General features: G+C 49.0%; 1 protein-coding gene across 1 annotated transcript in view; it reads left to right on the top strand.

Annotated features, from left to right (window-relative positions):
* LOC128722922 (uncharacterized) overlaps positions 1–14,405 on the top strand; it is a 43,471-nt gene that overhangs the window by 15,464 nt on the left and 13,602 nt on the right. The window contains exon 8 of the mRNA XM_053816614.1: positions 8,777–8,909. Coding sequence (XP_053672589.1) covers positions 8,777–8,909 — 133 coding nt within the window. The remainder of the gene's footprint in view (positions 1–8,776; positions 8,910–14,405) is intronic.

Consider the following 14,405-nt stretch of genomic DNA (forward strand, 5'->3'; position numbering starts at 1 on the left):
TTCCACCCGGCGTGGGGGGAGAGAAAAATGTCGCCCAGGAAGGAAGGCTGCTGTGTGGGTGGGCTGTCGGTGAGAGCTGTTTATAATACACGGACCAGTTTTTTTATTATTCTTTTTTTATTTTATTCGCTCTCATTCACCGTGGCCGGAGCGCAATTTCGGTCGCTCAAATCAATCGGTGGAATTAAATATTGAATAATTTCCTACGTGAACCTTTTCCACCCTGAACCTTCCGTTCCGCATGCCGTACCATCGCCCCGGGCAACGGATGGTTGCCTTGGCGACGGCGCATACTTTTGATTAGCTCTTCGGTTGCTTTGCGATTCCCATGCACGGATCCTGGTACTCGGAGCTATACACACACACACACACACACAATAAAATAAACCTGCTGAAAATTGTAAGACGCTTTTGCAGGATATATTATATTCTTTTTTTGTGTTCGTTCGGCTTTTTATATCGACCAAACGGAGGATTACCGAGGACGAGATTCGAATTTTTGTAGCTTCCGAGCGATGCGAGAAAAGTTGATGAATTGAGTTCGTTCGATTTGCCATTTGACATTGACTTTGTTGGTTCGCCGTTTTGAACGTGATCGCTGTATGATGATGATGATGACGATTTTTGGATGAACGAGCTCCAGCAATTTTACCTCTATTTGCTGCTCTACACTTGCGAGTGAAACGTGCAAACCAATCGGGTTTCTTTTCCCCCATAAAGCTATATGATCGAGCTGGAAAATGAGTGGAAATGATTCCTTTCCGCGTTCCTGGTAACACAACGCAACGGAAACGGTGTGTGTGTGTGTGTGTGTTTGTGTGCTTTTTTCCCTTCTTCGCTCCAGTCGGCGGCTTAATGGGGCGCGGTTGGTTTCATGGTGCGTCCGATCGATGGATCGATCACGCTGAAACGTTGAACAATTTCAATCAATTAGTTTCCAACCATCTTTCTAATTACTTCTCGACACATCCTGCATCCATAAAAAGGCTTCCTCCGCCCACCCCGGGCGGAGCAAATGGCGTCCTGCGGGGCCAAAGCGTGTCCCTTTTTGCCCGTGGGAGCCACGCAACCGAACGCGAAGGCAGCAACCTAAACAAAGAGAAAGTAAGCCAGTGAACCATTTATATCCCTTTTTTTTGCCACCCCCCACCCGGGGTGTGGGAGGTGGGTGCGAAGTTCAACTAATACGCACCGGCTTTGGCCGTATTCCTCCGCGGGTGTCGAGGAACTTGAAGACGTAGCGACCAACGACGGCGACATGAGCGAGGACGACGACGACGACGCCACCGACGGACGGCCATTTTTATTCATCAGCCTAATTTCGGTTGTCGTCCTCGCAGCGGGAAATAATTTATGCTTTTGTCGAAGCGAACGGCGACCATTCGATACGACGCGCGTGTCCTGTGTGTGTGTGGGTGTGGATGGAACATCTCCTGCATCCACATCCCTTTCGGGCGTGTCATATGGAGCTTCGGGGGGTGGTTTTTTTTTTGTCTCTCCTTCTTCGAGCCACTCAGTAAGTGCGCGTCCCCGTAGGACGAACGGAAGTCCTGCGTCGCCCTTGGACCAGCAAAAGCAAACAGCGGCCAGCTTTCCTCGAGCCGTGTACCTGCGAGAAGCAAAAGCAAATAATTCGTTTCCGGTTCCCAGCGACGAGACGGGCCGTGCAGTGCGCACATCCTTGGCAAGCTCGTCCTCGGGGGTTGCGGTGCTTCGGGACACATTTTCCTGTGTCCCAAAAATCCCGCCCTCGAGCTGGGTGGGTAAAGGGAATCGATCGAATACCCACCAAAACGGGAGCGCCATACATTTTTAGCCCAGTTTCAGGACTCCCGTTCCCGATCGTCCCGTTTCGAGCGTCAGGGCAAAATGTGCCATCCCTCAACCCGGAAGCATCTTCCTGAAAGGGATCCTTTTCCCGCTGTTGCAACCTCCCGAGGCCCTTCTCCCCGAGGCCACATGCTGGAGTTTTTAATTCGTAGGCTTCGGTAGTTTTTATCCCCCATCTCGACGCAGCTCGTTCGGCTCAAAGGCCCAAGGGATCCCCGAGGACCGTTTGGTGGTGCCTATCGCAGCCCCCAAAAACACCGGTAGGTTGCGTGCCTCTTAAATGGTTCCACCTGAAGCTTGGTGTGTCCCCGCCTAACGCTGCTCGCTCGATGGTGTCCTTCGATTGCCATGGATCGACCGACACACGGGACACGGGACACGACACGACGGTTTGTTTTCGTTAAGGCTTAAAATGTCCCCCGGAATGGAACGTGTCCGTTTCGCATCTAAGGGGATTGTATGCTTTGTCCGCAATACCGCTCTATTTTTCATCCTTCGGTCGTCCTCGGTCGGTCCCTATATTTATTTTTCCTTCGACTTTGCCGATCCCGCTCGTCGTCCCGTTTCCTGACGAACGTTCTCCATGCGATATACTCATTGCTTAGAGGGACGTGGGTTTGCGCGGGTGTATCTGTTTTCCCGCGTAGGTTTCTGTTCGCCCTTCTTTCGTTCTTTTTTTGCTCATTCTTCTTCTTCTTCTTCTTCGTCTCTCGCCGGCGCTTGTTTGTTTTATTTTTATTTTCTCACTCCCCCATGGCCCATCGGCCATCGATCGATCGACGCTCGGCCGCGGTAGGGCAACATTCTGATGCAAGGAGCAAGCAAGGATGTGTCCCGTGTGGCCCCCCTGTCGGTGCGATTCAATCCAGGCGCGCGCGCGCACGCGGGCGGGTGTCAATTTCTCTCCGCTCTGCAGCGGGAAATCGATTTATACGATAATGTTGACTCATTTTAATTCCGCTCCGTGTGGGGTTAATTTGTTGTTTATTTAACTTCGTTTAATTATTAAATAAATTAATTTATCTCAATCGGGTATCCGTGACACGCGGGAGAGCGTTGGGGATAGCGTTAACCGCGTTTGCCTGGTGACGCTTGAGTTGGCGTTGTTTTCTGGGTATTGTTGTGGCTATTTTCCGCCGAAATGTTGTTGTGGTGTTGAAACACTGGCACCTGCAGAAGCTTTTCCAAGATTGTGGAAGTTGCTGAGTAAAGTTGTCACAAGTTCCGGTGCTATCTATGAATTCAGGTTATTTTTGAAACGTTGTGTCTTTCAATTCTTGTGTTTTTTCAATTATTCTCTTACAAGGTATGATTGTGTCCTCAATATTTTTATCATTTTACTTTCTGTGTCTGTGTTTCTGTGTCGAGTTGTAACAAATTAAGTAGCTATCTATGCATACAACTTATTTTTGTAAGAATAAAGTTGTGTCTGACAATTTTCAAGTTTTTTAGATTGTTCTCTTACACGGTATGTTTGATAAGCTTAACATTTTTTTAACGTTTATTTGTGACGTTATGTAACGTGTTAATGGTTTTATATTTCTATGCTTAATGATTATTTAACATTATTGAAGGATGCTTGAGAAATCGTTCATACTTTGGCAAAAAATCATAACTGTCATTCAGTGCATTGAACAATTCATATGACAAACTCTTTCCTTCTCCAATAAATGGATGATTTAAGAACATCCACTTTGTTGTTTGGTCGATTTAGATTTTCTTTTAGCAGCCTGACTTTATAATGCGCATTTTATCCGCGCTCAATTCGCATCCATTCCCGCCCGAATGCTTCCAGCAATGTTCAGAAACAGCCAAAAGAAACGGAACGCCCCCGAGTGCGGAAATCCGCCCCCTCCCAAAAGATCATTTTCATTGGACAAGCAAACGCGTGATAACCCAAAAGCTCGCCTGATCTATTTTCTTAATCAGGCGGAATGAGAAATAATCACGATTCAATTAAAGACGTGCCATTCTGCGAAAGCCAACGACAGTCCGCGGCTCATCCTCGCCAAGCCCATCGGGTGGGTGAGTGTCAATAATTCGGTTACCAGAACTCCGATATGTAGCTCAAACCCGCCGTGTTGATGATGTCCGCCGGATGGAGGGGCAAAGCATTCGCTCCAAGTGCTCGGCTAGATCAGCGCTAAGTGTATCGATGGACAGAAAATCTAACCTGAAGTGCCTATCATTCAGAGCCCACTTTTCTTCCCCGTCGCATGTGTCCTGTTAGTGCCGTGGCTTTCTCGTGGCGTTTTTTGTTTCTTCCCTCTCCTTTGTCCCCGATATTGCTGCCTTTTAGTGCATGGGGCATGAGTGCTGTGGCCACCGACGGCTTCCCGGGAAGCGCCCGAGAAGAAAACACTTATTTATAATCAATCCGGAGAAAGATCTCCATAAATGAGGTTTTCCGGTTTACGTGTGAGATTGTGTTCCGTCGGTTCCGGTTCGTTTTCCTCGAAAAAGAAAGAGACGGAGAGAGAGAGAGAGAGAGAGAGAGGCGAAACCCACCAAGTGGTGGTTGGCACACACACACACGCGTACGTGTGCTCGTGTGGGTGTCCCAGTGGAGAAGAAAATCAGAAGGACACGCAGGGAAAGGACGCGTACTCGCGCGGGCGCGTTCCGTTTCGGTGGTTGAGTGAAATGAAATCGGATCAAGATTTATTAATCGCAATGAAGAGCATGAGCAAACATTGTTTCCGAACCGCTGAAATGATAGTGTGACCGTGTGTGTGTGTGTGTGTGTGTGGTGTGGAAAAATCCGAGACCGAGCAACAGTCATGATGGATGACACGTATGAACATGCTCGAGTCTCGAGTCCGTCCGGGGGGGAAAAAAAACCCCCCCCATAGCTGACGTGTTGCTCTCGAGGGGCAGCGAGAACGAACGAACGACGAAACACAATACCGCTGGTGGATCGAGAAACAAAAAAAAGGGGAGCAAAAGATTGCGGAAAACCACCACCCTGGGCGGAAAAGCGTATGGAAAATAATATATGACACTTGTATGATACCCGTTTGGTGGACAATTTGATATAATAAATTACGTTTCGAGTTTGATTTCTCATTTCACCGTCCTCTGGTAGGTTTCCCCGACACCCGACACACACACACACCGGGGTTTGGTTCGAATGGCCATCGATGGACACCAAAAAACCAGAGAGGGGACGACGCGCCCGGTGTTGTCACGGCTAGCACGAGGAAAAAGATTCAATTTGCACCAGCAAATGGGACGTCCGTTGATGGAACGCTGGCCAAAGGCCCCGGTGGGATGTGCGGGCGGCTTCAATCTTGGGTTACGATCGGTCCTTCCCTCAATCGACCGCAGCATTTTCCGTCGAGTCGATGATGATGGACAGATGGACGAACGGACCCCTGATCGGGTGGTGGTATCACATAACCAAACCGAATCGAACCCTCTCGTGTGCCGAATATCCTGCGGAAAACCCTTGGCGGAACCCTTCTTGCCGAGGTACCGTGGGTGGGTGTGCACACACACACACACACACGCACACCATGGGACGACGACAACGACGATGACGATGACGATGATGATGAGTGCTCGAAAGCAAACAAACCCATTTCCGATCAATTACATCGGGCAGTAAAATTGCTCGTTTTGCGTCCAGCCACCGACAGTGTCCGGGCGTAAGTGAGAACGGACACGTACGCGCATTGTGGTGTGGTGGGGGTGGGTAGACTCCCACACCACCATGACGAGGCTGGTACATCCCCGGCTGGGACTGGGGGAGGGAGGGGTCCATAAATTTTCCGAATTAGTCAATCTGTCTGCAAGTGACCGACGAGTGGACAGACAACCAAGCCACGGACTCCTTGTGCCGCGCCGGAAACACACACGCGCACTGGCCGCTATTACGCGGGAAATTTGAAGCGCACTCGGTGCACTTTCACGACGGCTGCAAGGTTTCATTTGGCTCGAGCCCAAGCCACAACAAATAAGGCTGCAGTACGCCGTTGGAACGCACGTCCCGTGAATTGGGTGGTTATCGCGTGGAAAATAGGGACGAACGTGCCAGCCGGCTGGGACCTGCTCACTCCCCACGAACGACAATGTCCGGTTAGGGACCTTTGCCGAAAAAGGCGGACATGCGAGCGGGCTTGATTTCAGGCTTGATATCCCTGCCTTCCGGTGGTGGGGAAATATGGGAAGTGAAAGTGCAGCCTCACCGATAGGCTGCTGTCCATTTTCATCACCAAATCGTCCAGCGGCCGGCAGTCTCTCCCGGTTTGCTGTTGGTCATCACTTGCCGGGCTCTGCGGGTGGACAGTTATTTATCACCGCACATACATCAACCCGTTGCTAAAAGGACGAGAAAGGACACGGCGCCTGTTCGATATCGACACCGTATCCTCGTTGCGCGCCCACACGGACACGGACGTCCGGCTTCGGGGGTTTTTGTCATCATTCCCCACCGGATCACGTTGCCTGGTTCCGTTTTGCTGCTGCTGCTGCTGATGATGATGATGATGATGGCGCTGGTGTTGATGTGTACCCCCCGATGCCTGCCAGCGCGGCTCGGGTGCGTGTTAATTTGATTATGATGAAGAAGAATATTGAATTTAATCAAACAAATTAATCAAATAGATTGTTTTCGCGTCACTTTTTACGGCTCGTGCACTTTTTAGTTGGGGTGGGTGGTTTTTTTTTCTCGTTATAGTTAGTCTCTCTCACTCTCTCTCGCTCTCGCTTCGTCAGTGCAATGACGCCGGGAGGTTGATTCACTCTTGCATTAAATGAGCATCCCCGGTTGCGATTCGTTCAGCCCGAGTGGCAGACTAGCCCGCGGGAAGGACTGCCGACTGTGTTTGCTGTGCCATTTTAAATTAATATTGCATATCATACGTTTTTTTCTCCTTCTCTCTCTCTCTCTCTCTCTCTCTCGCTCTTCTGTACCGTCAATTTCATGCAATTCAATCATCCGTCATGGTTTGTTTGCTTCTCGATTCGCAATACGGTGCGCAATCGTTTGCTACAGGGTGTCACATTTTTGTTTTATGAAATATGTTCAACGAACGCGCGATGTGGCGAGTCCCATCCCTTCTGGCAGTCAATCGTAAAATGTGTTCGCGGGTTGGCGCTCGTAATGAGTGAAAGATAATTGAGTTGTAAGTTTTGTTGTTACACACAAAAAAAAAAATACACACACATCTGCAAGCTCCAAGGATGCACTCTTTGCGCGTTCGGGTTTACAAACGCGCCAAAAAAAAGGGGTATAAAAAAGCAATGGTGTCAGTCGTGTTAACGGCGCGTGGGGGGTGGGATTGTCGTCGTCCGCTTCTTGAGAAAACTAAGTTTTCCCGAAGGCATGAAGTTCAGTGTCACCCATCGTCGGGGAAGGATCCTTGCCCGGTCCGGAAGCTGCCCAAACGAAGCATACGTGTGTCCTTACACACACACCCGAGGGCCCGAGGTCGAGTTGCTCGCTGGGACGACGGTACCCCGAATCCGGGAGGATGGTATTGATATAGCGAAACATTCATCTTCTATCCTATTTCACATATTATAACGTCCGATGGCTCGTTTTACATATAAATTATTTTAGCGTATGTACACACCATCCCCGGTAGAGCCACTGTCGCCGTGGTTCTCGTATGCCAACCCAGTGTGTCCCGGGCCCAACCCATTGGCCATTGGGCTGGGCACGGACTACGACGATCCCAGGGTCTGCGCCGGCGTTTTCGTCTTGTGGCACCAAGCCCTACTACGGTGACCGAAGGGCGCCCACCGCCGAGTGGTAGCTAAGAGGCTGGCATAGGGGGGTGAATGTGTGTGTGTGTGTGTGTGTGTGTGTGTGTGTGTGTTTGAGTGCCACGGCCCTTTCGGTGGGTTGGTGTGAATTAAATTTGATACGATCCTATCAGACGAGGACCAAACCCTCTCGATGACGGTGTCCTTTAAAGCGTCGAGTCCAAGCGCGAACGAGCACATCGTGTGTTGCGTGTTGCATACATCACGGCGGAATTCCGGCTGCACTGCCGAGATATTGTCACACCCGCCCGTACACGGTAGCGTGGCGCAATTGTTGTGCAATACAAATTGCAAACTCATACCGAACCGTGCCGCTTGGCAGCAAAATCTTTCGCTCAATTTCAGCGCTCGGTGCGAATGACTCGAGAGTTTGAAATTTTATTTCGCCCCACCGTCGTGAAATATGTGAGCTAACGATGTGCTGTCGTTGGGCCGGGAGAACCCGGAAAGATGAGTCAAATCGTGATTTGTCATAGTCATAATCGTTACATATTTTATTATGTCTTCATCGTGGGCATTGGGTCCCCTCGGAACGGGCGGACATTTCGCCCCGCGGGCAACGGAGCACCATCGATCGCATAACTTCCTGGGCAAGCGTTAAAAAGTGTAACGATTTGAATAATATTCGTCGGCTGACGGCCACGGTTAAATTGTCATTTTGTCACGCACGCACGCCGGTGCCAGTTTTTGTCGTTTTTATTTCGTTCGCTCGATGTGCTTTTGGGCTGTTAAAAAGCGGGCCGGATGATAACTTTCCGTACCTCAGGTCGGTGTGATGAGTTCTTTAAAGTGGGGCGGTTTTTGAGTCGTTTTTTTTCTGTTCCTTTAGTGCCCTCCGAATCGAAGGCTCGCCACCCGAACGAACGGGGGTCGACGGAATTCGAGTGCGTAATTTGTCGAAATTCACCGGAAATCCCCTCGATGATAAAGGTTGAAACCTTTTAACCTATTATGAGCCCCAACCGTCCGTCCGTTCGTTCGTTCTTGCGTGTACTCCCTCCGGTATCCTTATGTTTGGCGAGCTGAAGTCGGTTTTTTTTTGTGCGAGTGTGTGTGTTAGCTACACCAAGATGCTGAACGCTTCTGACACATGATTAATCTTGCTCAAGTCCACCGCGCGCCGGAGTTACTCAAGCACAAAGCTACATTTCTTCCTTTCGTCCTTTCTCTTTCCCAGGCATGGAAGCCATCATGTCGGAGTTCTTCAACGACACCACGACCGCCTTCTACATCATCCTGGTGGTTTGGTTCGCCGATCAATACGATGCAGTTTGCTGCCATACAAATGTCACTAAACGTCACTGGTTGAGGTAAGTGAAGGTGAAACGATGATTTGCGGCCTGCCCGGCGCTTTTTTGCTTCCGTTGCGTACGATTTAATGCGATCTGAGTTGCGTGTTCCTCTTTCCGGCCAATCCAGCCTCGATGGAGCCGCCTAAGCAAAACTTCGGCGGTGTTCCTTCCGAACCGAAGGATCATGCGAACGGGGGCAAAATTCCACCATCACTTTCGCGGCCGCCCCCTGGTATGGCCGCCCGCTTTTTTCACCGATGAAAAGCCGAAAAGAAGCGACCCTTTCGGGTGTTGTTGGGCGGAAAACCCGCTGGGGAATATTCGCTGCCTGCCCGTGCGCCATCCCACGCTCCCGTTTACCGGGGCATATTTTATTCATATCTGTCATAATGTTTTCATGTTATTTTTATCTTAGCAAAACACAGTGGATTGTGTTGCGCGCTGCTTGTATTTGCGGGAAAGCATTTCGTTGCCTGTTGGGTGGTTCGTTGGCCTAACGTTCGATGCCAAGCTTCCGTTGCGGTGAACAGCTATCGATCGGTTATGCTGTAATCGAGAACACCGTTTGCAACCGGAGATTCGTCCTCCCCCGATCCATCCATCCATCACCCACCGAAGGGTTTGCGTTTCGTTTAATGTATTCCTTTTGTTTTAGCGAATTATAATCAACTTCATCTCATCGGCGCGGATTTCACTCGCGCCTGTGGGCTCGAGCGCAAAAGCATCTTTAATTTTAAGCCCAAGAAATCGAGCAAAACGAACACCACCAAGATGGTTCATTAGCTTGCTCCCCCGGTTCACCTGGAGTTTTCTCCCACCTCGGCGTTCGTTCGTACCCGGGCGCTTGAAACGGACAAATGAAGAGCTTTTCGAATTGTCAATTAAGACGGTCAATGGTCGTGCTCTAGCACCCTCGGTTCTTGCGGAGTTGCGCGATTCTTAAATCGTAGGTCGTCGAAGGTCCTGCCTGCGTTAATTTGCAAAGATTCAATAATCAGCACCTGCGGGAAGGGCACGCTTTCACTCTACCGATGCCATAGTGACTGTGATTATGAAGATGGTGACCAAAAAGCGGCTTGTGAAATTGAAAGATTAACCCCGGCGTGGGAGGAAAATGATGTCACATGGCGTGGGGCGGGTGGCCGTCGCTCGCTGGAGCATCAATTTGACAGTTTAATCTGATTGGCGTTGTTCAACCACCGAACGGTTGAACTTCTGTGTTGCTCCGAAACGGCGGTAAGAGAAAACGAGAATTTTATTCCAGTGGGACTGCGTCATTTCGATGGAAGGATTAAACCATTATTAAGCTGCTACTTTGGTGATAATTGAAGCAGCAATCGCAAGCGTGAGCTAGAATTATTCAAGCCGCTTGGAGGAGGCGCAATTGTTCGAACGAAAGTTTTGAAATTTGAAGGAAAATTCATTTTTAGTTTGTCATTGAATGCTGGTTTGCTTTTCGCGTGGCGCTTTTTCTCGCCGTGCTTTTATTTAATCTTGTTTTGAAGATTACTATTAGCTGAAAAATAATTCCAGAAAATAACTTCAAACCACGGCTCCGTTTGAGCGCACATAAAAAAACGAAAACTCCGACGGAAAGGTCAGACGAGCCGAGATTGTGGGATGTTTTTGTTTGTGGTTGAAGAGATGCGTTTTTTTCTCTCTCTCTCTCTCTCTCTCCTTCGTCTCGGTTTATTATTTTTCCCACCGCTTTTGCACGTTATATTTCCACCCATATCGGATCGGATCTTTGCCGCAATAAATAGAATTTGTGCACAAACCGCAAAAAAAGATTAGCACCGGCAAGCCTTCTTCACGCGAATCTCGGACAAGTCCGTCCTTCCCGGGCATTTTTTTTTTCTTCTTTCATTTTTCCCACCGAGCCAGTCGCCGTTGGTCGGTTGTTTTGTGTCCTGCCGTCGAGTCCGGTAATCAATACTGCCGGATCCGGGGAGGACACCGACGACCGGACAAAATAAGCACGTGTTGTGCTGCCACCGGAGATTCATCATCGTTTGTGCTCTCTGCCGGGCACACTATGATTTGTTGGTTACCATGGTGAACGTCTTGTGGTGAGAGGCTACAATTCAACCTTCTGCTCGTCCACAAAACGTGAGGAAAATGGGGCTTATGTTGTTTTGCTTGTGCGCATTCCCACAATGTATGAAAGGCGCTCGGGGTTGTTTAACTTGTTTTAATTTACGCTTCATCTTTGATGTGGGTAGGTACGAAAAACAAAAACACTATGTAGCTCGATGAATGCTCGAAGATATATGTCGCACTATTTGCTCTGGCACGTTTCGGGGAACCGAATTTCACGTCTCGTTTAAAATCCTCCCTTAATCATCCATTCGGTGAGTTTGTCCCAGTTCGATTTGACCGAGTGGGCGCTCGAAACATAGCAAAACAAAATTAGCTCACAATCCCGGAACCCGGCACCGAACACCTGTAAACCATATTTGCCCCCTGCAATCATCCTCTGGCAGGGGTGGGTGGATCTGTGAAATAAAATTAAAATCTATCCAACCAGCCCGCCATCGAAGAAGCAAGCAACCGTGACGGTTTTGTTGCGCCCGCATCCATCGCATCGGTAATCTTCGAATCACTTGCTGTAAAACCACTTTGCGAAATCGAACGATTTCACTGTTTCAATATTTGCCCTCCCGAAAAACGGGCGGCGGCGTACTCGTCGGTTTGTGCGTCGTCGAAATTTTATTATTTGAACAAATATTGAACCTATCCGTGCCACTTAGAATGTGCTCCAGTGGTTCGTGCCATCTCATCCGCGTCCCATGTCGTCAAATATTCGTAGCTTATTACCTTTATCCCGATTGTTTATCCAAAAAAAACCGGATCCGTTCCTGGTGGCATCCGCTTTTGTCATTCGCCTTGAGAGCCACGCGTGGTGCGCTCCTGTTTCTTCCTTCATACCACGCCGGGGTTTTTTTTCTCTTTTTCTTCTCCAAAATTCCAATGATGCGATTGCGTTTTGTTTCAGCGAACGCACGAAGTGAATTATTTGCGGACAAACGTCCTCCTCAACGGTTCCGGAAACGTTTTTCCGGGCGCGGAGGCGGTAGTCCTTGAAAATATTTGCCTACGCGCGCATCCTGGCACCGTGTACGATCCGGTTGCTTTCACCAATACGCCCGGAAATCGTAATTTTCTTCCACGAGCGGCAGTAGGGCGGTTTGCAGGCTGATTGGCAATCATGTTCGGTTCGGTGCGATGCGCAGCTAAGTACCGGGAGCATCATCCGATCAGTGGTTAAATCGTGGCAGTTGATTAAAAAGCGATAAAAGCATCTTTAAACCCTCTCCCCCGAAATTGGTGGGCGATGATTTTTTTGTTTGCCTCCCGCACGAGAAGCCCCTGTGCGTTGTTGGCACAAAACAGGGAAGCGTGCCTCTCGAATTCGCCAAGGATCAATCAATCGTCTCCTGTTTCTTTAAGCAGCGCGCAACGCTGTCGAAGAAAAACAACAAACAACGTTCGATCATCAAAATGAGTATCTAGCGCGTTGGGCGAACCGTGGATCGACGTTCGATTGCCAGTGGCAGCTGTTGCTGTTACTGCTGCAAACGAAGTGCCTGGCCTGCGGGTATCGAAGCGTGCTAGTGACAAGTGCCCTGGACCAGGCCTGGCTCCGGAGAAAGCGTATCTACTCCTTCAACCAAACAGCCTGAATAGCTGAAGAAGCGAGACACACAATGTTCCATTGATTGGAATTGGGTTGTCGCAAAATTTTGTTTTTCCGAAAGCGAACCGTAACGGGGTTGTTACAGACGGACATAATTATGTGGCGAGGAAAAACAATCCAAACCCCCATTTTGCAACATCGTTCCACCGCATGGTTAGTTGCTTGGTGGTCTGTTTGGCTTCATCGATTGACCGCAAGGATGGGAATATTTCTGCCACGAAATGGGGTGCTTGTCTAGAAGGGTGTAATGGGAATTTTCTTGAAGGGAGCTTACATTTTTCCTCCTGTGGATTCTTTCGACAAATTTCGTATCCAATCGGATATAAAAATCTTATTTGCTGATCCCTTCTTTGTATTTTTCAACTATCTTTCTGAAGGTTTCTTATCTTTCTAATATTGCTGTTTAATTTATTTCCCTTTTCGCGCTTAAACTCGTGCTAAAGAAGAATATTAAGCTCACTTTCTAAAATTTGGAACCTATTAAAGGAGTGTTGGCTGATTTATTTATTATGTTCGCGTTTTTTCTCTCATTTGAGTATTTATTGGCAATGTTTACTCTGTGACTTGACAAGCATTAAACAACAAATTGTTTATAATTGAGCAGTATTTTTATGTTCACCACATTGTTGGCTTTTTGGTATCTCAACAACGCACACTTAAGTCCCATTTTCTTACAGCTCATGCACTCATGTACCGAAAATGATATGTTTATAACGTGTCACAGCACGCACGCAATGAGAAAAAAAGGCCGGAAAAAGTTTCAATTTCCAATCCCTGGCCGTGGTTCGTTGCTCCTCGCGATGTCCCAATTGTTGCCCACGCCAAACCAAAAAAGAGCCTTCAGGTACTGGGCTTTCTTAATGACTGCTGCTCCCACTGACGCTCGGTAAATACGCCGATGTTGTAATCCCCATTAACTCCCCCATGTTCGACGAACAGTGCCGCCAAGGCGTCGCCATCGTCGCTCCGAAAAAGGACAGGAGCCAAAGATTCATCCCACCGACGCCACACCCGCTCAGCGTTTAAGTAGGCAACACCCTTCGTCATCGTCATCGTCATCATCAGCACCCTCCTGATCTCGCTCACCTCCCTGGGTTGGGAAAAGTATCAAATTTTGCAACAGTTTAATTCGGGAAATCTATTAAACAATGTGTGTGCGTGTGTGTGTGTGTGTTGGCCGGAGGATATGCCTGGTGGGTGGGGAAAAAGGAAGCGCCCTTTTTGTGCCTATCGTCAAAGTAAGCAGCAGCACGAGCCACGGCACCACCACCCACCCACCCACACGTGCCCTCCTCCCATACATATATATCCCTTCGGTTTGTTTAACGATAATAAATTATCTCTAGCGCGCCACACCTTACGGGAGGTGGGCCTTTTTTTTTGCTGTTGTTGTTGTTGTTGTCGTCCTCGTCGACTGAGCGTTGTGTGGCGTTTTGCGACCAGATGGATGGTCTTACACGCGCCCCGAGCCTAAAGCGAGTAGCCCAAGAGAGAGAGAGAGAGAGCCATGCAAAGGTGCGTCTCGAAAATGCAAAGAACCACCGGCGAATTACGCGCCCGCGCCCGTGGAAAACGACGATATACGGCGTCGATCGGTCGATTGTGGTGCCAACGAGGCGGAAAACCCGGGAGGCATCAGCCCACCGTTCAAGAAGGAACGGTATTTGCCGAAGCCCTCATAAAAATAACAATCGTAAAAACGCCAAAACCGCCTTTCCATGTTCCCGCCCGGGTTCAGTCCCTGCGAGCGAGTGGGGCCTCCTGGAGCGTCCTTCCCATCATTTTGTTCTTATTCTTCTTCTTCTTCTTCTTCTTCT

This window comes from Anopheles nili, chromosome 3, assembly GCF_943737925.1.
Source record: "Anopheles nili chromosome 3, idAnoNiliSN_F5_01, whole genome shotgun sequence".
Classification (NCBI taxonomy): domain Eukaryota; kingdom Metazoa; phylum Arthropoda; class Insecta; order Diptera; family Culicidae; genus Anopheles; species Anopheles nili.